Below are 27,401 nucleotides of genomic sequence, written 5' to 3' on the forward strand. Positions count from 1 at the left end.
TTAGAACATCTGAGCAAAGAAACAGAGGTAAAACAACTCACAGCTTCCATATCTCAGAATCAAGACTTAAAGAGAAGAAAATGGAAGCTTCTCAACTAGAAGCAGAAAACAATTCTTAACAAAGTGCCTTGAACTATCTAATTGGGATTCTCCCCTTATTCTATTGTGATACCAATTAAATCCTATATCTGAGACGATGGAATTAATTCTGCTGGAAAAACAGACTGTAACTTAAAGTTTGTAAACCTGTATGGAAGGCAGTAATAGATGTAAATCACTAGTTTTATCAAAAAATCCTTTTATAGATCTATGGGATGGTAGCCAAGGTGACAAAGAGGGCATTGTTTTCTTCTATATAACAGCAAACAAATAATTATCACAATGAACAGTCCAATAAAAATAAAATATGCCCTACTGTTAAGGAAAGAAAAATCCCAAAACCTCAGTTGAATAGAATCAACCAAATTCTAATTTTTATTAGGATCACCCAAAAGGTCAAAAATGAGCACACAAGCTTTTAAATTCTTCAGAACTTTTCATCAGGCAGATTGTAGCAGACAGGGGCATTCAGTGAAGAGAGAAGGTGTGTGTCGATAGAGTCAAGATGGTGGCCACAACTACATGATCAAAGCCCAGTCCCTTTTTTATACGCAATACAGATACTCCTAATTATAGTAAACAGCAATATAAGGAACAAAGAAGTCTAAAACTTTGACCGGAAATGAAACAGAAATTCAGTTTCAAAATGGTTTGTAGACTACAGTATATAATATTACTAACATAATTCTAAGTAATATTAATTTCCTTATTCCAAGTTATATTCCCAGGTATTTGTTGATACCTATATCTTACCTTAACCATTCCTGATACAATTAAATGGATTCCTTGTGGTAGTTCGCCTTCTTCACATATGACATCTCCATAATCGTAATAAAGAACTTTTGCTTTTTTCTGAAAAAAGAAAGCAATAGTATTATAGAACACAGAATAAATAATACTTTCTTAAGCATACCCCCAAAGATATCAAGTAAGAGAAGTATTTTAAGGTGCTTTGAACATTTAAGAGTGTAGCAAATGACAAATATATACAGAAGAATTTTAAAGTTAGAGGATGAAGATCAACTTTTATCAGAAGTATATTAAGATATTTAAATTATGTAACTATTTCAAATAACTTTCCTATCCAGAAGATACCCACAACATATTTGAGTACAAAATGCTAGGGATTTTAGTTGGGCAAAGAATGAGCTCCAAACATTGGGCACAAACATCAAATAGTGGAATAACAGATGGATGCAAAGGGAGCCTGGGATGTGAAGGTGAAAGCCACTGGACCGACCTGTGCAACAATGGGAAAAGACCACATATAACAGGTATCAACTTTTTAAGATGACTGTAAAATAGGGAAAGACTTATTTCAAAGCCAGACCTCAGTTGTCAATGGTGATCTACAAAGCATCTGTAATGTTCCTTGGCATGGTCCTGTTGATACTTGACCTTTTAGAGGGCTTGCAATTTCTGGTTGGCTGCAGGAACAGGAAACTGAGGCAAAACTAATGAAAAGAATAGGGATTAATTTTAAAAAAAATTGTTGGTGCCAAGGCATGCACCAAATTACTATAAGTAAATTCTCAGGGGCAGAAAATAATCCTAATAATCTTATTGAGAACTAACAGAGTAACACAGTACTGCTAGAAGGTTGCAGACCAGAATTTATGGAAAATAAAATCTTATAGTATCCAAAAGGTCCTAAAGACTGTTATAACAGAGATGTGAAAGCTCTTTCCTGATGGAACCAGGAGAAAATAAAGCTGATGGTGGTGTAAAGTCAAGTGTGTGAGACATAAGACCAATCCCCACATCAGAAGATGATCAGAGTTCCCTGCAATGGGTTTAACATGCAGATCTGAATGCTGTAGACCATAAATCCTGTCCAACAAAGGTCACATAAAACTTCAACATTTTCCAAATTATGTATAAAATGCCAAAGAGCTTTCTTCCAGTCCTTTGTATATTCAGGCATTCCGGAAAGGTCATCTGCCTATTTGTTAATAGAAGAAGGAATATAGAAGGTGGTAAATCTATAGGAAAAACAGAGACCAGTGACTTTGTTTCCTGTTTCATTTCCATGCAGTCTATGAATGATTTAGGTACATACCAGAACAGGGAAACAAACCCCTTTGAACAGATGATGCTAGGACTTGAAGGCTGACTTAATTGCCAGCTTTTTCTCCCAGTTTGTTTAATTCAAAGGAATTATGTTTTCTGAAGTGGTATTTAAATCATTAGTGTGTGGTCCTTTTTGGAGGACTGTAAGAGCACCACTATCACAATATCTTTCCAGAATTCTGGTAATACAGCATCGGCTGGAAGATAAAGGCCTGTTTTACAAAGTGAAAAGCCTGTTGAGTCCCTTCATCCTTTTAGATCTTGCTTAAGACTGGAGCAAATTGGAAATTCCCTCTTCCTGGAAAATAATAATTGTAATAATTGACAAGTTTCAAAAGCAGTACCAACACTCTCTTAGAGGAGGCATCTGCATGGTAACAAGTACTGTGGAAAAATACTGTGGATTGACTGAGGTTTTTTTTTTTCCTAGGTTTTCTGAAACCTTTTTTCCTGAGGTTTTCCTTTTTTGCCTGCTTGGCAAACAAGCAGTTTGCTGACACTGTAACAGTATCTGGACTTATTTTATTGGGATTGCTAGACTATGTCAGCAGATTGCCCAAGTAGATAATGAGGACATTATTTAGGAAGTCCAGAAAAATGTTCATGAAGTTCTGAAAGACCATGAGAGCATTGCAAGGATAGAAAAGCATGCCTGTATATTCACAGTGCCACAGCAAGTATTAAACACAGCCTTCTACTTATCCCTTTTCTAGATTTGGATGAAATTCTAGGCTTTCTGGAGATCTACATTAATAAAAATTGTAGCTCCCTGTAATCTCTCTACAAATTCAGGGATCAGAACTAAAGGATATCAACTTTAAACTGTAAACCTATTGAGCCCCCCAAAGTCATTACACAGGTATGACTCCATTCAGAAAAAAGAAGGGAGTGGCTACTGGCAAGGTGGAAGATTCTTGTTCAGAAGTTCCCTCAAAACCATCAATTCTGGTTCAAGGATTAGGTCTATCTGCCCTGTTAGAACACTGGCTTCTACTATTAAACCAGTAGGGCAACTGATTTGGAAGTAGCTGGTCTGCCTCCTTTATGTCAAACTTTCTCTCAGAAATCTATTTCTAGATTGATTTCTCTGAGTTGATGGTGCAGCAAATCATGTTGACAGGCTCAAAATAGCTTTGTCAGTAAGAAGAGCTAAATTCAACCAGACCTGAAAAGGAGAATTTCCTTAGCCACTCCAAATCCAACGCCAACTTCCCATCAACGCTGGAAAGTTGTTGACACACACACAAAATCCCAACTGTTTGGCAGCTCAAGAAATAATTAGTTGGTCTATTGCTTTATGGGATCACCAGGCAAAAGTTGCCCATTCATGGTCTGTGCTTTGATTAAGCAGATAAAGAATTGATTATGGAGATAGCTGATGAGCTTCTTTAAACACAGAATCTATAAAATTGCCAGTAATATAGAAATAACAATGGTTCCAGTATGGACATTTTCCTCTGGTATATGGAGTTGAATCCAGCTTCAAATTCTTCAGCAACAAATAGTTGGCCCTTACTGAACCATCTGTTGCTCAGATCTAGGAGGCTTATGATGCTGAAATCAGATGGATGGCTTCAAAGGACAAGTAGAGAGAGCATGACACTTTCATAATAAAAGCAGAATCCCTTCTTATACTGAGTTCTCCTCCAACTGTGGGTATAAACATACTGGTGTTAACTATTTTAGGCCCAGAGTTATGATTTAGGCCCTGTCATAAATTGCCGTCATGAGAATGCCTCCTTTATCCTTTCATTTGGTCATCAAAGTGCAAGCACAACATATACAGGCTTTGTAGCATGGTGGGCAGGTCCTGATTAACAAATGTATCTGAAATATTATTGTTATAATTGTTTAAATTTTCCTGACACTAGTCTAATAAGATTGCTTAATTCTAAATTAAACTGTCTACTAGAAGCTGAAAATCAGTAATGTATTCCCTTTATGGAATTCTGTGTCTTAGACACTTTATCTTCTATTTTGCTGTGGGTACTTTTAATGGATCCTCATATACCAACTTTAACTGGGCTATACATTCTGCAAATTATTAGATGGAACTAGGCTGAAGTAAGGAGTATTCCATTAGGCATCAGACAGAAGACATACAGGTAGTCCTCATTTAGTGACCACAATTGAGATCAGCAACTTGGTCCTTAAGTGAAGTGGTTGCTAAGTGAAAAATCACATGGCCGCAACTATGCTTACGATTTTACTTCAGCTTTCCTTTGCTTTATAACATCAGAAGGATATGACCCCAAACAGCCAGGGGAGGCCAAACGGGAGGTTTCCAGAACTCAACTCATGAGGAAACCGGATATAAGGACAAATCTTATAGCCCTTTTACCTCACTCCTTTGTCCTGAGGAATGCTTACCCTGGTACTGGGATAATTAGCAAGAACAGAATATTTGTATTTACATTCATTGGAGAAGAAGGGATTATAGTCAGTCCTTGTTTAGCAACCATCATTGGGACCAGCAACTGGATTGTTAAGCAAAGCAGTCATTAAGTGAAACCATGACTATTCTTATGATCTTATTTCAGCTTTCCTTTGCTTTACAGACCTGCAAAAGTTGTAAATGCAAGGACTGCTCACAGGGTTATTTTTTCATCACTGTCGTAACTGTGAACAGTTGCTAAACAAGGCAGTTGGTAAACAAGGACTACCTATACAATAAAGTAAGCAGGCACACAATGGGGAATGCACATTGAAAGGAATGCGCTGGCACAGTGGGCCTAGCATACTGGGCTGCAAGCTGTGAACTGCTTAAAAGCCTTGAGTGTGAAACTGATTAGGGTCTTGTCAATTTCAAGCTGTAGCTGCCAGCCAGCCAGAGGGTTCTAAGCAACTAAGGTCACAGAGGTGACCGTGTTAACTTACCATTAGCACATTTTAGGGCAGCTCAGGAAAAGATAGCTTGTTTAGATAATCTCAGCTCTGGGTGGGGGATAGATTCAAAAAAAAAAGTCATACATAGGACAACACATACAAACTGACTGTAATGGCAAACACATGGCTGAGAGAGAGAGACACTGCAAAGGTGGTAAATGCAGGCACTGGTCGCAGTTACTTTTTCATCACAGTCATTAATTTCAAACAGTGGCTGTCTGAGGCAGTGACTAAATGAGGACTACCTGTACTAGTTTGCTTGATCAGAAAGGAAATCTTATGCTCTTGTATTTGTATATGACTAACTCTGAGCTAGGAAGATAGCAAAATGTTTCTTTCTTACTATTTAATTTTTCTGGAAGAACAATCAGAATATTTAAATGAGATGAGCAGCTTGCTACTGACTAAGCCTGTAAGGCAATGACCAAAGTTGTGTGCTGAGCCAACTGTAAAAGAGGTAACTGTTTTGGTTGTTGTAACTCCTTTATTATACTGCCAGAATTGATTGGGGGTTGTTTGCCATTTACTCTCCTTTGGCTATTGTTGCCATAATGAGCTCTAGCAAATGTGGATGACAGGTCTACTACAGAGGGAAAACCAAGAGAAACAGTGTTTCTGAGATAAGTAGCCACTTAGAGAATGAATTCTGAAGTTCATAGCTAGGTTGACTGTAGTCTAATTCAAAGGGATAGTCAAGAAAAGACGGTCATGAGTCAGTATAACAGCCCTGATACCTGGTTTGTGATATGCAAGAGATTCATGGGACACTCAGAAAAGCATCTGAGTTGAAACCAATACCAAACAAAGTCAAAGGGCAGACAGACTGCAGAGCATACCCTCCAGGTGTTGCGCAGCTGCTCTGCCAAAAAAACTCTAATCCTGCAGCCCTTAATTTCAGATGCTCACTCTATCTTTGCCCAATTAGCCTCAGTTGCCTCTTGCTGCTCCTCTTCGATCCAGAGGACAAGATTCCAGCAGTTCATCAATTTTAGTTGTGTTCTTTTTAAGTATACTGGTTATCTCCAGCTTTTCTCCAGAAGTTGACTTAGTCACCATTGATTTTTGCAAGTTCTGGCCCTAAAGAGATATCAAATTCTCTTCCTCCAAGGATTCAGACATAACATTATTTCTCTTGCAAAAGTCCACTTCTGCAATGAGCAGGTTTGAATTCAGAAAGCATGAAAACAATACATTAATCATTTCCAGCAGTGTTGTTTTAGATGAATTGGTTGTCTAAAGCTCTTCTCCTACACCTGCCATTGTCATCTCATCAGAAGTAAATAGACATGACAAGACTCAAAAAGCAGTGAATGGGGATGGGCTGTGGAAATGACCATAACCCATTCATGAATACTTATATATATTACATTCCTGGGAATCTACATGCATATCAAATAGGAAGCTCTTCTTATGCATTCTAATGATACTTCACCAATGAAGAAACCATGTAACAAAATTAAAGAATTATAACTCTGTAATTTGAGAGCCAGAAACCTATTCAAACAATATATTCAGTGTATGGATATGAGGCAGGCAGGCAAGCCAAGGGCACCTGATGAATGGCACACATAGGATCTCCAACTTATAATTTGGGATCTCTACTACTTTAACTCCTATGAGTTTCAGCCAGCATAGCTAATGTCAAGTGATGTGGGAATTGCATCTGAAGGATATCAAATTATCTATATCTGATGTACTGTATACATGTGGGGCTATGCATGAATAGTATTTTTTCAAACCTAAGAAGATCCCCCAGATCTTACACATGAAAGGAACCCTCAGCATCCCATCTTGGCACATGTGTACTGGATAGGTAGGATACACTTGATGTAGATGGTCCTTAAGGTTCCCAGGAGCCAAGCCATGTAAGGCTTTAAAGGTCAGATATATAAAGCACTAGAGTTATGTGCTCTGGAGATAGTGGCTTTCATCTGCCAACAAGCAGGCTGCTGCATTTTGGACTAATTGCATCTTCCAAGTAGTTTTCAAAAGCAGCCTCATACTGTATAGGATGCATTATAGTAACCTAAGCAGGAAGTAACAAACACACTGGCCTCCTTTTCCAGGAAACGGTGCAACTGGCATACCAGCTGAAACTGAGCACATGCCCCCTAGTCTTGCCCTCTACCTGCCTATTTGGCAGTAGGCCCAAGTCATGTAACTGTTACTTCAAGGAATACTACCTCTCCCAGAATTACCACTAAAGTGAAGAGAAAGTCGTATGGTTTCTAAACAAAGAGTAATTCAATTTTTTTGGGATTCATCATCAATTTGTTTTTCCCTATCCAAATCCTTACAGCCTCCAGACATTGGTCAGAACTTTCACAGCATTGCTGGCTTGGCCTACATGGCTTCAAGTAGAATGTTAAACAGCAGGGAGAAAATGAGAGGCTTAAGGCACCTGAGACTAGAATGAAAACCTCTCCACACAACCAGACAAGAACCATCTACTCAGGAAGAAGAACCACTGTCAAACAGTACCCACAATCCCCAAATCCTGCAGGCAGCTCAGAATGACATTATGGTCATGGCACTGAATGCTGCTAAGAGATCTAAGAGGACCAAGAGGGATGCACTCCCCTCATTTAGGGCCACTTCAGATCAACCACCACCACCCAATGCAGTTTCCATCCCATGCCCAAACTTGAACTCTGACTGAAAAGAATCAGTGTTTTTGGAGTTGAATATTTACCACCCTTAAATACCTAAGCATCATTACCTGAATGTATTCCATTTGGTTTTTATTATTCTGAAGCCACACAATATTGCACAGGAGATCATGCGCAGTAGGTGGAGCAATTGTAGGGGGAAGTCTTGCAAGTTGGTTTCTTTTTAACAGAATCACCTAAAGAAGAAAAATATTGTTATAATACAATTTACATTACCTTTTAGTTCTTTAAATTCATATTATTAATAACCACTATGAATGATTTCTACATTCTTAGATCTAAGACATCTTGAGCAATATAATTCTAAAGGAGGTAAAATGCATGTAAAAAACATATACTACTATATTTTTCTGATTGATGCAGAGGTCTTTCTTTCAATGTGCTGATATTTATTATAATTTCAAAAATAAAAAAAAATCCTGAGCTATTGTGTTTTAAATAGAGTATATTTTTACTACTCTCCAAAAATACTAGTGAGAACTAATGTGAGACAGATTGCTTACCTTTAACTGTCGTTGTCTGAGAGGGTGGTGATGTCCCTTGATTGGGAATCTTCCAAAGCTGAGGGGGACTTTTGAGTAGAAGCATGCCCCCACTATACATAATCTTGGGTCTGGCTCCCCCTATCTCCTCAGTTCCAATGACTGATATAGTAAAGGAACTGCAGATGCATTATGTGGAGGAAGCCATAAATGAGGCCAGTGCTTTTGATACATGTTGGTAAAGGCTTATCTGCTAACTGACACAGAAACAAATAATATGTACAATCCACCTGGAAAGAGTTTGAAATTAAGGTATCTTGTTCTACATGATGCCAAGAGGCAGAAAGTGTGTACCTAAAGACCTCCATGTTCATAAATAAGTTCATTAACAAAGATAGATCTATACATTGGTTAACTATTGAAAACTAGTTGGAACAAAGCAAGCGAAACATGATGTTAAGATGGAGCTATTAATAATGCATGTTCACCAAGAGAACTGAGTTAATGACCACCATGAATGGCACTTTGATAGTTAAAAAACAAGCAGAAGTTCAGTCGAGTTCTAGGATAGAACAAGTAGCTAAGTTGAAAGGGATTAGTAAGGCCTCTCAAAAAAGACTTGTGAGAGGATGGTGAAAAACTGCCTCAGTTTGGAAATGGTTAACTGAGGTAGCTGCTAGTAAATTTGACAATACTCTAGACAGTAACTGGATTAAATTAATGAGAGCAAAAAAGTAATACTGTTTTTTATATTTCCATTGCTTATCCAGTAAGGACAAGATGTGGATGTTGTTTCTCAGAAACAAATTGCAGCTTATTCAAAGAAATATGAAATAGTAATGATTAAAGAATTCAATCTGTTAGAAACAAGCTCTAACTATGGATCTTCCAGGAAATTCCTGACTAGTTTTGCTGTCAACTTTCTCCTTCAAAGGTTAGAGGAAGGCACAAGAATATCCATTACTTGACAATAACCAATAAGAAAGATTTAGGTAAGAAAATAGTAATACTGTAGCAGACATACTGGGGGAAATTACCATGCAGCTCTAGAGTTCTTAATACTAATAAAATCCACTTCATAAAAGTCAATTTTAATACATTCAGAGTTATGGTAAATATGATTCCGTGACAGAGAAAGAGCTCAGGATGTATTGGAGTTCCTTAAAAGAGAAATATTAAAAGCAGAATTGCAAATACTGTAATTCCAATGTTGGAGGGGAAAAACCCAATGTGGCTGCACATATCAGTGAGCACATGAAAATACAAAAGGATATATACAAGGTAGAAAGGGGAACAGATCACCAAGAGAACCAAGGATAAGCTAGAACTGGAGATATATGTGAAAGGGTAAAGCTCAGCATGAACCAAGATTGATAAAGGAGGCTGAAAGCAATAACAATACTTCTTTGGTATATTTAAAACAGAATAAAGAGAATCAATACTCAGTGAAGACATACAATACTAACAGAAAATTAAAAAAAGAGATACTAAATGTTGACTCTAACTTAATATTCTTTGAGAAGAGGATATACTCTACCAGACAACTGTGAAGACAGGATGAAGTGGCAAGATTGCCCCCTGAGACTGAGAACATAGTAAGGGCGTACTTATGTACTGTGAATGGGATTAGATTTCCAGGACCAAATTAATTACATTTGAGGGCAAGTACGAGAAATGTTTTAAGGATCAAAGACTACAGTTTAACCTTTTGTCCTCTGGAGGGCCAGAAGAAACTGTCCAGTGACATGGAGATATTCATTTTATTTATTTTCCACATTTCTATAGTGCCACAATTATATAAATTTAGCCAAATTAAGGGGGACCCCTAAGTTGCAGACCTGCTGTTTTGGGGACTGTGTGACACCATGTGGTTGCTGGACAAATAGCTACTCTGTCTTGCTAGGATTTAATCTCAACTTGTTTTGTCCTGTCCAATTCAAACCCTTACAATCTTCAGACATCTCCTGTCTGGCTCCAGATGAGATGTATAACTGGACATCCTCAAGGTATTGATGATATATCACCTGAATCAATGAACATTTTTTTTATACCAGCTTTATGTAGAGGTTAAATAGTATGGGGAGAGGACTAAGCCCGAGGCACCCCATATAAAAAGGGCCACAAACTCGACTGCTCATCCTTCTGATTATTATCCTCATTCCTTCCACTCAGGAAGGAATGGAACCAGTGTAAAATAGTCTTTCTAATTTCCAGCCCTTGCGTCTTGATCCTTACCCTAATCCATAGTCAACATTATAAAAAACAGCTGAGAGATCCCACAATGACTTTTTATGTTATTATTTTTAGTGCTTTGTGCATGATAATTTCTTTAAAAACATGACAGAATATCACAGGCTAATAAAGCTGTCATAAAAGCATTGCCTCAAACAAAATAATGCAAGCTACAGTATGTATAAAAATAAATGCTACATCAAGAAACACATATGTAATAGGACTTCTGGTAGAGGCATGGTGAGCTAAACATGTCTTCAAGGAGAGTGAAGATGATGACCATGGCAAAGAACAAAGAACAGGTGAGTAGACAGGTCCCACAGAACCCCTCCGGACAAGGAGAAGACAGAAGATTGCCCATGCGTGTTCTGGATGGCTGTTCTTTGCAAGGAAACTGCAGGATAGTGGTCACCAGAGGGTCTGAAGCTGGGAGATAAAGGGATTATTCATCAAGCTCACAACCGCAGTGGTGTCTTTTAACGGACACCAAGTTTGCTAACCTCGCTTCTAATCCTTTTGGAAATTGCTTATGTAAATGTCTTAAGACTATTAGAGGTCTTTGAAAAGTCTGAAAGTCACCTGGTGAATGCATCTTTCTTCTTGAACAAACAACCCCCCCCCCAAAAAAATTAACTATAAATTTAAGAACTTAAAGAATTCGAAATAAACGGCAAAAAACTAAAGATTTTGAACTAAGAAAGTTATAAATGAATTAAGAGTCCAGACAAATTTGGAATATTGAAACTTTTAATATAAGATTTTGGAATTTATATAAAAGAAACAGCTTTTTGTGAAAAGCAGAATTATTTTGACTAGCACAAGTCACAACAGAGATAAGAGACCTTATGATTTAAATTGGACACTAGAGGGGATTAAAGTCCAGGAAAAAAAAAACGTGACTTTAGCATTGGGATTTACCAAATGACACAAAATACTATAACATTTGAAATATTAAAGAAGATCTTCAAAGAATGGGGCCAGAAATTAGTAGCCACAAGATCAACAATATCAGTAACAATGTCTGCTTCTATGGATAGGCTGTATCTAAAAGATGTTAATGAAGGAATGACAGATTTGGAACAATTTTGCTTGATGCAGAAATAGGGGAATCAGAAACATTGGATAAAAAAAATACTGGATTAAAAAAAACCAACAAGGCATTCAAACTGGAAATACAAATTATAGGGAAAAGTGTGGATTACAAGATGGAGAAGAGCCAAGAGAACAACCCTAAGGATTTTTTACTGAATACATAAAAGAAGTTGGATAAAGCTTTGAAAATCAAAGGGAAAAACCAAGACAAGGACCTGGATAATGACTTTCCACTTTACAAAAGAGGTCTGCTAAAGCTTCGAAGAAGCCTCCACAATGGGAAAAAGAAAGACATGATTGAATTAAAGATCAAGGCTGTTAGAAGTAAAAGAAAGGAATATAAAGTTGGTTTGTTTGATCAAGGTTAAAATAAGACATCTTTTTATAAAGCTCTGGTAACTCATTACAGACTTTTGGCTGACACTGGGACTGAAAAGTTGATGATTTATGGTTTTGTAGATAGAAGGGACAGGTTATGGGAAGAAGAGATATTTGTTTGTAACTTTATAAGTGGTGATGAGTTATCAAATTTGTTTTTATTTGTGATGAAGACTGGAAGTCACTTCTTTACTATTTTATTTTTCTTTATTCTACTTCTTTCCCTTTTTTCTGTGTTCCATTCTTTTTCTTTCTTTGTACTTTTTATTCTTTCTTTTTCTGAGTTTAATTTGTATCTGCTTTTATTATTGTACTTTAAATCTTTAATAAAAATTAAAATGGGGGGGGGGACACATAAATAATAGAGAAAAAGAATTGCCCACTCAGGCCAGTTCACCATACTGTACCTGGAAATCTTAGTGCTCCTAGTGCAATGCCTTAAGATTTCTAGAGTTTACCTTGCTGAAGTCTTTTCAGATCTGATATCTAACCTACCCACTACCAAAGTTGAAGCAACTGGAAAGTTTAATTAGCTCTCAGTTTCTTCTTCATACAACAAAATTTGGTTATGGGGTACCATTATATCAAAATGTTCATTATATGATAACAAATATGCTGAGAGTACACAATTAAAGCCCTTGATTAAAATAATATTGAAATGTCAGAAAATTAGGAAGCAGAAGCAGTGGTTTACAGGTTATAGTGATTATGGGCACAACAAAGAAAGGCAGAAAGAGAGTTTATCTTCGAGAAATTTTCAGATCAGAAGGAAGAAGCAAAAAATCTGTCTCAGCACTGATCTCAGGTTCCAGATAATAGTAGGAGCAACTTATATTTGCTTGCAAAATTTTGTGCACAAATCTGTGCAATAAGCAAATATGCAGCTTTTTAATGTTCTAAAAATTCTCTCAATGAAAATGTATCAATATGAGGCAAATAAAAATAGTGCTTACTTTTACCTCCAGCTTTCTCATTTTTAAAACTGGAAATCCCAGCATCCAAAAATTGTAAATATAATCTGAAGATTTTTTTCTATATTAACAGAAATATCTCATAGTTATATGTATAATTTTGTTTGAATTACCTTATTTAATTCAGCTCCTTCATTTTTATCCACAATTCCTCCTGATATCATAAATTTAAGAGTTTCAAAAGCTGTATTTAGCACAGTCTGAACTGCTTGTTTGGTTTTCACAGCAATGACAATATCTGGATAGTCACGCTGCATTAACCCTAAAGTAAACAAAAATATCTTTCATACAAAAAATGATAAATACCATTCAAGTTAAGGAAAACTATTTAGGAATAAATGCCCCTTCCCCCAAGACTAGCAGCAACTGCAGTTTTGGAGATATGCAGAAATGGAACTGAGATGTCATGCCTAAAAAAAAAAAATCTAAATTCTAGAATGTTCTGAACAAGGCTCTGAATAAGTACAGAATTCCATTCACATGATATACAAGATTACAATATGTTAATATAGCAAAACTCACTATATCACACTGAAGGACAGACAACAAAAATACAAAGCATTCTTTTTCCAAAATTGAAAATTCTTTACAGTTGGCCCTCACTTAATGACCACTCATTCAGTGACTGTTCAAACTTATGATGCCATTCTTTACAAGTGCTCCTGACTTAATGAGTGGTACTTACAACTGGTCCTTGGAGTTCTAGCCGTTGCAGCATCCCAAGGTCACACGGCCACCATTTGCAACTTCCTTTGCTGGCTTCTGACAAGCAAAGTCAATGGGGAAGCTGCCATGAGGTCACAATTGATGACCACATGACATCCTTGCTTAATGACCTGTGGTAATTTGCTTAAATGACACCAACCAGGAGTGTTGGAATTGCCGTCACTAAGTGGCGTGGTCACATGACATTGTGCTTTATGACTGTGTTGGTTAGCTATGACAATTCCAGTCCCAAATGCCATTGCTAACTGAGGACCACCTGTATTGATTTTCAACAATAAGATGCTAATATACAAATATCGGGCATCTCTTCAATTATTTTTAAAGAGTTTCTGATTGTGCTTGCTTTGAGTAGGTCCTTCATGTGCATAGAAAATGCTGTTTTGGCTTTGTAAGAATTGACACTATGGAAATTAATGCTCCATTAATGGGAATGAAAACAATATTAATGTTCATAATAATGATAACCTCTTTAAATGCATACCTAACTCTTTCATGGCTTCTTGTTTGTTTTTTCCCAAAATTTTGTTAATTTCCTGTTAAAAAGGAATATATGTTTTATATTATTCAAATTCTAAATATCCAAGCAAGACCATTTTCAATAGTAGCACTCTTCCCAATGGGCTACAGAGCACAATGCTAAGCTTGTTTTTTTTCGCTTCTTCTATTTCTTTACTCCCTATGACTTTTTCCACATATGATGTCTTTTATGCTGTTAGTGACAATTATTTTTTTAGATAGAGTGCAATAAAAATAATTAAATAAATTGTTTATAGTCATCTATACCTTACTTTGCTCCATCTCAAAGTTTAGAGATATTAATGCAAATCAACTCTAAAACAGATTCTGCTAGAACACCCACCCACATACATTTGTGAATCATGATTATGACAATCAGGGGAAACAGTGGAGAAATTCATAATCATGAGAAAAGGGAGCATGTCTTAGAAATCTCACTCTCCTAACTATTCATATATTTGCACTGAGTTTCCATAAGAATACTTAACCTTTTTAAGAAATGAATATATCTGGAAGAGAAGCATTTTCTTGCCTCTAAACAGGGACTCCATATTTCTGGGGGCTGCACTCTCTGATGGAAAACAGAATCAGTCTGTGGAGTGTACCAATAACATAATCATTTAAATGAAACTGAACTGCTTTCTAGAAGTTCAGTATCATAATCTTGGTCTCTTTAACTTTTGCTTTGTGCACTCATATATATTATGTTGTAGCAATGTATTATGTAATAATGTTTTTGTGATATAAACATATTTTCAAAATATGTTATTATTATTTAAAGAAAATAAATGAAGAATGATATGACAGATACATATTCTCTTTAAATATATGGCTATTTTACTCACAACATAAACTTTCTCATGGCCAGCAATCTGTCCAATTAAACATTTTATATCTTCTTCACCTTGAACATATCCTTTGGCAATATCGTATCGGAAAGTGAGTTGTCTGTTTATTTGTTTATTCAACAAGAAAATCATTGTGGGTATCACTAGCTGAAATAGATAACATACTAAAAATCAGTATTTTTTTCTACACCCCTTCTGTAGTTTCTCTGTATCATTCTTCCCATTAAAGCTACTTCTTTGTCCACCTCTATACCTTGTCTTACTCCCCCATAATAAGGGTATTTCTGTTAATCTCCTGTTTCACCTTCCCAAATTCCAACATTACTTTGTCAGGTTTCCCCACAACAATACTAATTTCGTCAGCTTCCCTATTCCTTCCCAGCTTTCCTGTAGCTTTCTTCGGAACTCCACAGCTTTTCCAACTCCCCAACCATAGTAGCGTTGCTTGCTTCATCTCTCTTAGTTTTTTTTTTTTTTTAAACCTACCTTCCTTATTTCTGCACCTTTCCACTTTTACATTTTTCTGTTGAGAAAAAAGACTGAGAAAGTAGTAAGAAAACATAGAACACCTGAAGGTATGCAAGATTACACTATCTGAACACCATCATCAGTTAAATTTAATGAAGAAAGGCAACTGTGCAGTAAATGGCTCCCCTGGAAACATCCTTGGTACCCAATTACATTGGGCATTTTATGTCATATTAGCACTTTGAATTGTGCCTTGAATAACGATGAGTGAAGCTGATGAAATAAATGAACCTACATTTGGCTTGTAGCTACCCAATATAATTTTCTTTATAAGGAATGCTGCTGCGTCTCACATGACTTTCAAGATCAACCTTTCATTTTGCATTATCTTGCCAAGTTAATACCTAAAAGTGTTAACCTTACTACTGGTTGTTTTTAGGTTTGGGAGCTTGGGAAAGTTTTGAGAAGGCTACAGAATGACTGTAAGGAGGGGTATTGGTGAAGAACATTATGGAGCAAATTGGCTTGGTTGGAAAGAGATTAGAAATTATTTAGAAGGGAACTGAGTGTGAAATTAGGAATATTCAAAGAGAGGCTCTGATAAATTTGCAGTGTAGAATGAAAGAGTTTGCCAATAAAAGGAGTAGGTATATTCCTAAAAAGAAAGAAGAGTTAATTTAAAGGGGATTATTTAATGTAACGGTAATTGGATCTATTCTGCTTTGTACTGCTCAACCAGATAAGAATCATGCTATGAGATGTAATCCCATGAAAACCCATGTAATCCAATCTGTTTAATTAAAAGAAAAGCTGATAGGAAAGCATTGTCCTTTTTCAATTTAGGAGAAAAAATCAGCCAATGATTTTCTCTTTCTAGACAAATTCTCTTCCACTATTTGGAAATACCTACTATTAAGAAACAGCTATACAATCAATAAGACTTATCTGTTGGAGAGCAGATAGCTTTATGCAGCAGAACAAATGCATGGAGAGAGAGAGATGCTAAGGTAAGGATTACAACTTTTGTAAGATAACATTCCTAAGACTGGTACTTGTATGAAAAAAATAAAATAGGCTTCTTTAGGAAGTAATATGGAGATAGGAAAGCCTAAGTTAATTAAGTCTATTTATAGTTAAAAGCATATAGTGTGCTCTCTTCCACTATGGACAGAGGGAAAGTCAGGTAAATGCTGAATCACATAGATCGGTGTCAGGTGACAAATAGAACTGAAGTGACAGAGGAGGGAAATGATGAAAGCCCTGAAAATACTAATCTAACCAATAGGCCTTTATTATGTGAAGAAATACCAAGTAAATCTTTTAGATGAGAGGAGATAAATATGCAGAGTCCCTCTGTTATTACCTCTACATCTATTGCCCTATGAGTCAGTAAATTTATAGATGGAGAAAACCAGCACATGCAAAGTTGAATTCCAATATTATCTGCCCATGAAAAACATCATTCAGCACGTACATGCAACAGAAAGAAAAAAGAGAAAGAAATTTCCAGAGATGGAGAAGAAAATTCTCTTAAGGAGATTCCAAAATGAAAAATGTCATGTATGAATGTGCTATTGGCTTTCCGACTATGACTTCACTTGGTTAAGTCTACCTTTTTCCACTTACTAAGTGATGAATAGACACAATCTCATGGAATATCCATCTTTGCTTTTTTGTACTATGCATTAGTAGGAAAATCTAAGATTTCAGTAACCAGAATAGTTGGCCATCACAAAATGAGTGCTGACAATATTTTAATATAATGTGCCTCTCAAAAACTAACACCAGATAAACCAAAGTAGAAATCATAGTCTTTATCTCATTTCAAATTCAAACTCTCCCAAATTATACTCAGAGATATGAATAGATGATACTGTCTTTTTCTGGGCATTGTTTTCATGAAGCTTATAGTAAAGGAAAAGACAGACTGTTGAGAAGCATATTCAGTGCCTCTTCCTGTTCTGAGAATAAAATCAGGTAGTACGTCAAGCCTTCCCAACCTGATGCACTCCATAAGTGTTTGGACTGCACCCCCAAATTAGCAGAGACCATAACATTAAATGAATTTAATTGAACAGTCCAACAATCTAATGTTTATAGTCAACAGACTATACAGATAAATGGATTTAAGCTAAACCATTATTAATAATGTACAAATATTTTTTAACAATTTATTTTTTAAACAATTCTGAAACAAATGAAAACCTAAGTTTTTCAACTACAAGAACATAACATCGTTATGTTTACCTTCAAGAGACGCAGAATTCTTATAACACGAACAAACCGTAATATCCTGACAGAATAAGTAATAGCAGATGATGTACTCATTGATTTACCAACATTAATAACTACAACATCTATAATTCCAGTGATTATGATTAGTAGATCAAACTGGTTCCAATGAACATGGAAGTAACTCCTCCCCACTGCAGACATCTGTTAAAAACAATACATTGATATTAAATAGGCAGACAACATTAGATATAAATATTACAGGACTCACTTTAAGATATATCTTTGTACTTAAAATTACTGTATAATCAAAATTATTGCATAAATGTTAGAACAGTAGGATGCTAAATGTGAGAACATTCACATTGTTGAGTCTTCCATTTCTGAGAGTAGACTCCTGCATCACTATATAAGCCACAAATAAATTATTATTTATTAAATGTATATGCTGCCCAACTCCCAGTGACTCTGGGCAGTTTACAAATTATATAAAACATGAAAAACATGACAATAAAAAAAACAAGAAACAAAAAAGGATAGAGGTGGCAGAATAACAAACTGGGTAGAAACAAAAGAAAACAACCTAAGTTAAAAAGAAACTCCAGTCATCCCACCAAAGGTCTGGGTAAAGAGCCAGATCTTCAGATCCCTCCAAAACACCAGTAGGGTGGGGGGATCTTGGGAGAAGCTCATTCCAGAGCGCAGACATTGCGACAGAGAAGGTAACAACCAGCACCTTGAATCATACCCAGAAGCAAACTGGCAATCTGTGCAGCTTGCAAAGCAAAGGTGTTACATGGGCATACCAAGGCATGACCATCACTACTTGTGCCACTGTATTCTGGATCAGTTGAAACTTCTGGATGATCTTCAACGGTAGCCCCATATAGAGCGCATTGTAATAGTCAACCCATGAGGTGACCAGGGCATGAGTGACTGTCTGAAGGGTCTCCTGATCTAGGAAAGGGCACAACTGGCACACCAGATGGAGTTGCGCAAAGGCCTTCCTGGCCACAGCTGCCATCTGCTTATTGAGCAGGAGCTGTGAGTCCAGGAAATCCCCAAGTAGTGCACTATCCTTGAATGGGGAAGTGCCATCTCATCCAAGGTCAGAGATGAAATATCCCCAGATCTGTGTCTTACGAAGACACAGCCACTCTATCTTGGTAGGCCTAAGTTGGAAATGGTTCCTCCGCATCCAAACCCACGCAGCCTCCAGGCTCTGAGACAGGACCTCAATAGCCTCACTTGGCCAGCCCAGGGTTGAAAGATATAATTGGGTATCGTCAGCATACTGATGATACTGAATCCCAAACCAGTGAATGACCTCACCCAACAGTTTCACGTAGCTGTTGAAAAGGAGGGGAGAGAGAATAGAACCTGTGGCAACCCACACAGGAGGGGCCTAGGGAGCAATCTCTCCCCCACCCCCCAACAACACTAACTGGAACCCGCCCCAGAGAAAGGAAGAGAACCATTGTAAAATGGTGCCCCCAATCCCCAAAACTAGCTCAGAAGGATACCATGGTTGACAGCATCAAAAGCTGCCAAGAGATCAAGGAACACAAGGATAGATTCATCACCACCATCCCACCTCCACCGCAGGTAATCTACAAGTGCAACCAGAGCTGTCGCAGTACTAAATCCTGGCCTGAAAGCTGACTGAAATGGGTCTAGATAATCTGTCTCTTCCAGGGTTCTCATCAGCTGCAGACTAACCACCTTCTCAACAACTTACCCCAGAAAGGGAAGATTGGAGACTGGTCATTATCAAAGTCTATTAGGTCCAAGAACAACCTCTTGAGGAGGCCAACATTACAGCATGGACCCAACTGCAGGTCACTGTGGAAGAGCAGGCTGCTAAAGAAAACTGTAGGAACTTGCCTTTCTTCTTTCCCATTTGAGCCTTTCCCCTAGCATAAGTATGGCAGAATTGTCAATAAAGCAGCAATCTTGACACCGGTGTGGGAGGAGAAGGGAAGAGGGAAGAGGAGACATGTATTTTTGGAGCTCTACAGCCACCAGTAAACTGACAAGTGCAGCAGCCAATAGAAAGAAGGCCTTTTCCTTCAGAGGGAGTGGTGGTCCAGAGAACAACAGAATACAGAGGCCCAGCATGGGAAAGCACAACTTGGAAAGGTGCAAGAGCTCTATGTGCTGGCCATTAACAAGCACAACAGAAAAAAGTAGAAGAAATCCCAGAGAGAGGAATTAAGACAGAACAGGCTCTGTAAAAGGAAAACATTGCTATATAGTAGCAATAATATGGAGTATAGAAGTAATAGTAATAGAATATTACATAGAGAAAATTGTAATGGTCATAGGAATAGCATAGTAGTAACAGTAATAGAACTAAAATATAGGATAGGATAGAAGTAATAAGAAGCACTCACATATATATTTGTAAGTTACACACATCACTTTTATACCTTTGTTTTACAAAATAAAAAGTCTCCCCATCCCTTATAGGGAGATATAAAGAAACCGCCTGGCCCAGTGGTTTCCTGGGTCTGGGTCAATCTGATTAGGTATGGTTTAAAAAAGAACATGTGACAATTGGTGGTAGCCGTGGGATTGTCTCAGACTCAAGGAATACTGTACATGAGAAGTAAAAAAGCCTTATGTGCTAAAGGAAGAAAATTTGGCCCTCGTAAACCTCAGACTTTGTAGGCAATAGCCAGCATTCTGGCTACAAAAACCAGGCCTGTCACTACAGCCTACACCAAACAAATAGGGATAGAAAAGGTAGAAGGGGCTGCTTCTCCTCAGAGGAGGCTACTACTTGGGTAGAGACAGGTGTCCAGCCTAAGTCTGTAGTTAAAACAAAGAAAAAGGTAGAACATCCAGAAAAGGGGCTAGGCCCATATACTTGAGCCAATATCATATCAGAAATGTTGAGGCAACAGCAAGAAGATAGGCTTCAATTAATTAAAAAAGAGGAAGAGTGGATCTGGAGGGAGACAGAGAGGAAGGGTAGGTTAGAATGGGAAAAGATTGAGAGAGAGGCTAGAAGAGAGACGTTTAGAGGGCTGATAGACCTAATTAAAGGAGTCTAGCCTCCAGGAGGGGCACACTCACCTCTAGGGTTTCCTCAACATATAGGGAGGGAAAGTAGTCCCAAAGATATCAAAATTCCTAAATTAACCAAGGAAGACGATATAGAGGCCTATTTTACTATGTTTGAAAGGATTGCTACTTCTTGTAAATGGCCTAAGAGTGAATGGGTGGCCCAGCTGGCTACCAGTATAGCAGGAAAAGTTGTAAGGGCTTATAACAGTTTTCTAGCTAGGGAAGTAACTGATTATTATCATGTTAAAGAGATAATCCTACACTAAAATGATGTAGTTCCTTATATTTATCAGCAGCAGTTTAGGAGTTACACTTATGACAAACATGAAGAGGTTCATGAATTGTGGGTGAGACTGGAAGACCTAGTTAGGAAATTATTGAGGCCAGATGAAAGGAACAAAAAAAAAGTGGTAGAAGAAGTAACAGTTTCTATATATACTCCCTGCCAAAGGGAGATTTTGAGTGCAGGAGCACCACCCAGAAACAAGCCAAGGGGCAGTGGAATTGGCTGGGGCTTACGTGGCAGCAAAAAGGCAGAAGATGATTGGGAGATACAGAAGGAGAAAGGAGAATAAGAAAACCTGTGTTAGAAAGTAAGAATCATAAAGAATGGGAAGGATTGAAGGAGAAAGGTGTAAAGAAGCCTTTGGCTCCTGCCCAAATGAAAGGAATACACTGGGAAGAGAGACCTGTGGTTGGTACAATTATGGGAAAAGTGGACATTTGTCCAAAGACTGTAAAAACCAGAGGAAAAAGCAAAGTCTGCAGTGGTGCAAGCACTTCTGGGGAGCAAAATTACAATCCAGCAAAATGTACTGTCAAAGGCTTTCACAGCCAGAATACGATGGCTGGTGTGGGTCTTCCGGACTGTGTGGCCGTGTTCTGGAAGTTTTGTTTCCTCCAAAACTTCCAGAACACGGCCACACAGCCCGGAAGACCCACACTAGCAATCTAGCAAAAGTTAAAGGGGTGACTGTCAGAGGCCTGGTAGATACCAGGTGTAGGACTTTAATACGCCCTTACTTAGTAAAAAAAAGGCAGTATATATGGGAAAAGAGCCTCTCACACGTGTGTTTGGGCAGATTGAGCTGGTCCCATTGGTTAAAGCCAGAATACAGGCAAAGGGAAATGAATAGGTAATGGTGGTAGGGGTAATCTCTAAATTACCATGTAACCTGGTGATTAGAACAGATTTTCCAATTGCCAAGGGTTAGATTCAAACAAAGGGTTTCAGGGAGGAAGGAAAAGTAGTGGGAATAACCACAATAGTCCAGTCTAAGACAGAAGTGAAGAAGGAGCAGAAGCAGGATGGGAAGGAACCTGGGATCCTTCCCATCCATGCCGATTCAATAGGGGAATTGGAATGCCCTAGAAGGGAGAAAGTATTACAAAAGGCTGATAAAGCCAGAGGCAAACCCATAGGGAAAGACATTCCTAAATGAGAAACTGATTTAGGGCCCTTACAAAAGAAGGATCCTACCTTAAAATGCTGTTGGTTAACAGCAGCACAGGAGGGAAACGGAAACATCACTCAGATTCCAAGAAAAATCAGTATTGCTGTTTCAAATTAGGCTTCATCCATATACAAAGGAACAAATAGTTCCCCAGGAATACTGCATGGCTATATTGGATCTAGCCCATGAAAATCCATGGCCTGGACATAGGGGTAGAGATTGTATAGCATTTAGAATATTAGACAGATTTTATTGGCCAGGGATTAGTAGAGATGTGGCCTATTACTGTAGATCCTTACCCGTTTGTCAACTAGTGAAACTAATAGGGGAACAAGATAAAATTCCATTGGAGAAAGTGCCCTTAATTCCCACTCCCTTTTCTAAAATAGCCATAGATATTGTATGCCCTCTCCCCCGATCCAGTAAAGGCAATGAATATATTCTAGTTGTATGTTACTATGCAACTCGCTTTCTGGAAGCAATGCCATCAAGAAATGTGACAGCTAAAAGAATAGCAGAGGAACTGGTCAAAATCTTTAGTAGGATAGGCATACCAAGGATCTAATTTTCAGTCAGCCCTGCTTAAATATCTTTACACTGATTTAGGGATAAAGGGAATGGGTACCAGTGCTATCATCCCCAGGCAGATGGTCTGACTGAAAGAGTTTAATAGGATATGTATTAATCCAGAGAAACAAGTTAAGGGCACTAGGACACATTGCCCAAAAACATTCAGAAACAGCCAGTGAAGAACAGAAAAGGCAGTATGATAAGGGTTTAAAATCACAGGAATTCAATGTAGGAGACTGGTCAATCGTCAAAAACTGTTGGGTCCAAGGACAGCCTCTTGAGGATGGGGTGCACCGCCACCTCTTTCAAGGCTGGGCATACCACCTCTTCCATCAAAGAGGCCACCTCTACAGCACGGACCCAACTGTGAATCACCTTCCTGGCCACTTTCATGACCCAGCAGGGATGTGGATCCCAGTAAACAGGTGGCTGACAGCATAGAGAGCCCTCTCTATTTCCTCAGGAATCACTGGCTCAAACTTATCCCACATCACACCAGATCACGGCTCAGGCATCTCAGCCTGCCTTGCTCAGGCAGAGTCCAAGGCAGAGTGAATCTGAGTGGTTTGATCTGCCAGATAGCCTGAATAATCCTCACAGAGGTCCAAAAGATATTCTGAGGGGCCCTCCCTACCCAATAGGGTCCAGATGACCCTAAGCAGGGCTGCTGGACAGCTATCAGCAGATGCAATAAGGACAGGGAAATATTTTTGTTTTGTCGTCCTTGCTGCCACAAGATTATCCCTAATATGGGCTCTTACCTGTGTCTGGTCAGACTCGCTTTAAGCCTTCCTCCAATGGTGCTCCTGGCATCTCTTCAAGCGCTTCATCTCCCAGAACTGCTCAATAAATGAAGGTGCACTCCAGGATGAACACACAGGGAGAGGCCACATAGGAGCAATATAATCCAAGGCCCCAGCTGCCCATCCATTCCAGGTAGTGACTAGGCCTTATCCAAATTGCTCACCAGATCCTCAGGGAAAACCCCAAGCCCTCCCTGGAACTCCAGTGAGTCCATCAATCACCTGGGGGGGACTGATTGAAAGGGCCCTGTCTCCTTGTGGGGAGGGGTGGCACCAGTCAGCTGAAAGGTAACCAGGGAGTGATCTGTCCACAGCAACAAACTGATGTTAATGTCCTCCAGATCACACCTCAATTGCCCCAAGACAAATATCAGATCTAGTGTGCCACCTCCAGTATGCATTGGACCATCAATGACTTGGGACAGGTTGCCATGGAGGTCCATGGTTGCCATGGAGGCCATGAACTCCTGAGCCGTCCTGGACTCAACATCACCAGGTGACAGATTAAAATCCTCAAGCATCAACAGTATTGGGGACTCTATTGCCATCCCATCGATGGAATCCAGCAGCTTAGGCAAGGAGGACACTGTGCAGCAGGGAGGATGGTACACAGTAATGACTGTGGATTGACATCTGCATTTTCCTATAATCACAGGACTAAAAATAGCATAAGCTATTATCTAATAGTTCCAATGTTCATGAAAACTTTTAACCAGAATTCCAATCCCTCATTAAGAATATCCATTTGTGCACTAAATATTTCCATTCTAGTCACAGAATAAGAAATTGCAAGAGGAAATTCAATCACATCAACAAAAGCAGAATATAAGGAAATAGCCTGAATCGGCAAGGATGGGATCAGGAAGGCTAAGGCTCAGCATGAACAAAGGCTTGCTATGAATGCTAAAAATAACAAAGAAGGATTGTTTAGGTTTGTCTGGAACAAGAGGAAATCAAGGAAACTTGGCCCACTGTTTGGAGAAGATGGCAAGATGAGTGACAGACAACAGGGAAAAAGATGAAATGCTTATTTCCTACCTTGCATATGTCTTTTCACAAAAGGAAAAAAACCCAGTCCAACTTGTCAGAAGTGATACTGTGAGGAGCAGAAGATAAATGAAGATCAAAATAGGTAAGGAATTGGTGAGACAACACCTAGTTGCTCTGAATGAATTCAGTTCTCCTAGACGAGATGGATTATATCCCAGGATGTTAAAGGAACTGGTGGACGTCATCTCAGAGCCGCTGACTGAAATCTTTGAGAAATCTTAGAACACAAGAGAATTGCCAGAAGATTGGAGAAGAACCAACGTTGTTCCAGTATTTAAAAAAGGAAAAAGGTGGACCCAGGAAGCTACAGACCAACCAGCCTGACATCAATACTTGGGAAAATCCTAGGAAAACTAATCAAGCAGTGGGTTTGTAACCACTTAGAAATGAACAGGGTGATTACCAGAAGCCAGCATGGATTTGTTAAAAACAGGCCATGCTAGCCAAATCTTTTTGCTTTCTTTGACAATGTGACTTGATCAAGGGAATGCTGTGGCTGTACTGTACCTAGTCTTCCATAAGGTGTTTGATAAAGTATCCCACAGTCACCTTCTTGATAAACTGGAACATTGTGGATGGATGGTCTCACTACCAGATAGATTTATAGTTAGCTGAACAACCATAACCAACACATGTCCTTAATGTGTCCGTGTTCACATAGAATGAGATGTGCAGTGGGATACCTCAGGGTTCTGTCATAGGCCCAATACTCTTCAACATCTTTATAAATTACTTAGATAAGGGAATAGAAGGGATGCTCATAAAATATGCAGATGACACAAAGTTAGGAGGGATTGTTAACACTCTATAAGACAGGCTCAAGATTCAAAAGGATCCTGATAGACTTGAACACTGGGCCCTGTCTAACAAAATGTTCAATGGTAAGAAATGGGAGGTTTTGCACTTTGGTAAGAAAAAACATACACAAGATAGGCAGTAACTGGCTTAGCAGTAGTACTTGTGAAAAGAATCTGGGTGTCCTGGTATACCACAGATTAAGAATGACCCAGCAATGTGCTGCAGCTGCCAAAAGAGCCAATGCAATTCTGGGCTGCATCATTAGAGGTAGAGAGTCAAAATCACAGTAAGTGATAGTACCACTCTATGCTGCACTGGTCAGACCACATCTGGAATACTTTGGCCAGTTCCGGTCACAATACAAAAAGGACACTGAGGAACTGGAAAGAGTACAAATAAGAGCAACAAAGATAGTAAGGTGCTTGGAGGCTAAATCCTACAAAGAGCAGTGAAAGGAATTTGGCATGTTTAGTCTAAAGAAGAGAAAGCTAAAGGGAAACATGATAGTAGTCTTCTAGTATGTTAATGGATATCACAGGGAAGAAGGTGTGGATTTATTCTCCACAGCACATGAAAGTAAGAAGATCAATTGGGTGGAAACTTTACTGTGAGAAATCCAAATATAAAATAAGAAGGAATTTCCTGTGAGAGCTATTAAGCAGGGGAACAGCCTACTCCTGAGGTCATGGGTGCCTCATCATTGGAAGTTTTAAAGAAAAGATTGGACAACCATTTGTCCAGGGTGGTATGAGGATTCCTGCACTGTGCAGAGGGTTGGACTAGAAGACCTCCAAGTCCCTTCTAACCCTATGGTTTTATGATTCTGTTACAGCAGAACTGCTATAAAATAGTGTTTCCAATTCCCATCACAGACATTCAGAAGAACGTTATGATCAAAAGGTACTGAAAATGTAAGAAAATAAAAAGGGTTATATTTCCCCTTTTTTGGCAAAGATCATGCCCAAGTGAAACTAACAGTTTCTGTCTCAAAACAATGTCTAAAATTGCAGTGAAATTGATCCAGAAAATAAATGCCATTCACAAATTTCTGGTATAATTCACCAACTACCTATTCAAGCCTTTTATCCAAGTTATCTATCACTTTCCTCAGAAGTAGAAGTAGCCCAAGTGACTCCTCTTAAACACTAATACCATTTCTTCTCTCAAGGAGTTAATAATCTCTTAGATCAATCAGCCATCCTCTTTTAATGTCTAAGAATTCAAGAATAGTAACCAATCTTTTCATTGTGGTCTCTGTACATCACACAGATGAATTAACAGGCAGTGCTTGCCAAAGCAGCTTAAATCAAATAAAAAAATCAGGCATGCTCCCAATCTAAAAAGACAAGACTCTTCAAGGTCAGAAAGAGTGGTGATCAATATAATAGTACTGATTGATCAATCAAATTCATGCTGTACTGATATTATCTTCCTAAAGCTTTGTCTTGAATGTGTCACTTTTTCTATTGGCAAATGGATAGGGATAGAATTGCCACAACCAATAAATGGTTATGGCCAGAATATACTGCCTTTCAGTCTCTACTCCAGGTCAACTATTATTAGGTTCTGAGTATTCTATATGACAAGGTTAAAAAAAGTTCTCTGCAGCTGCTCCTTCTCTGGCCAAAGTAAACAGATACAGCAATCCCCTTTCCTAGGAAGTTTGGTCTAGGAAGCAGAGGGAGCAGTCTCCCAATGGCCTTTTCCATGGAACTCTGGTTGACAGATGAACCTCTATTTTAGGGGGCTATTTTCTAGGAGGCACAAGGTCTTTTGCTAGGCTTTTCAACTTAAAGGCACAACACCTCAATTTGTGTTGGGTCTCTAACACCCCAATTTGATCAGAACTAGTAATTAGAAATTAGAGGTGGGTTGACCAATGCCCTCTTCTGACCCCATGATGCAGCTTTGTGCCAACTTGGTTCTAAGGAAGATTTGGGGCCTCCCTTAGGGAACTCCTACTGCCTATCTTAGAATGAAAGTGGGGC

The 27,401-nt window shown here is 38.5% G+C and overlaps 1 protein-coding gene across 1 annotated transcript in view; it reads right to left on the reverse strand.

Annotated features, from left to right (window-relative positions):
- Positions 1 to 27,401, reverse strand: part of LOC103067910 (solute carrier family 9 member C1-like) — a 133,749-nt gene that overhangs the window by 21,489 nt on the left and 84,859 nt on the right. Inside the window, exons 16-21 of the mRNA XM_088145101.1 lie at positions 17,685 to 17,873; positions 14,967 to 15,116; positions 14,087 to 14,138; positions 12,993 to 13,141; positions 7,775 to 7,900; positions 853 to 951 (exon numbers count right to left, since the gene is read on the reverse strand). Coding sequence (XP_088001227.1) covers positions 853 to 951; positions 7,775 to 7,900; positions 12,993 to 13,141; positions 14,087 to 14,138; positions 14,967 to 15,116; positions 17,685 to 17,873 — 765 coding nt within the window. The remainder of the gene's footprint in view (positions 1 to 852; positions 952 to 7,774; positions 7,901 to 12,992; positions 13,142 to 14,086; positions 14,139 to 14,966; positions 15,117 to 17,684; positions 17,874 to 27,401) is intronic.

The sequence above is a fragment of the Python bivittatus genome, unplaced genomic scaffold, assembly GCF_059951505.1.
Source record: "Python bivittatus isolate LINGU-HERP-01145 unplaced genomic scaffold, Pbiv_v1 ctg000480_np1212, whole genome shotgun sequence".
NCBI lineage: Eukaryota > Metazoa > Chordata > Lepidosauria > Squamata > Pythonidae > Python > Python bivittatus.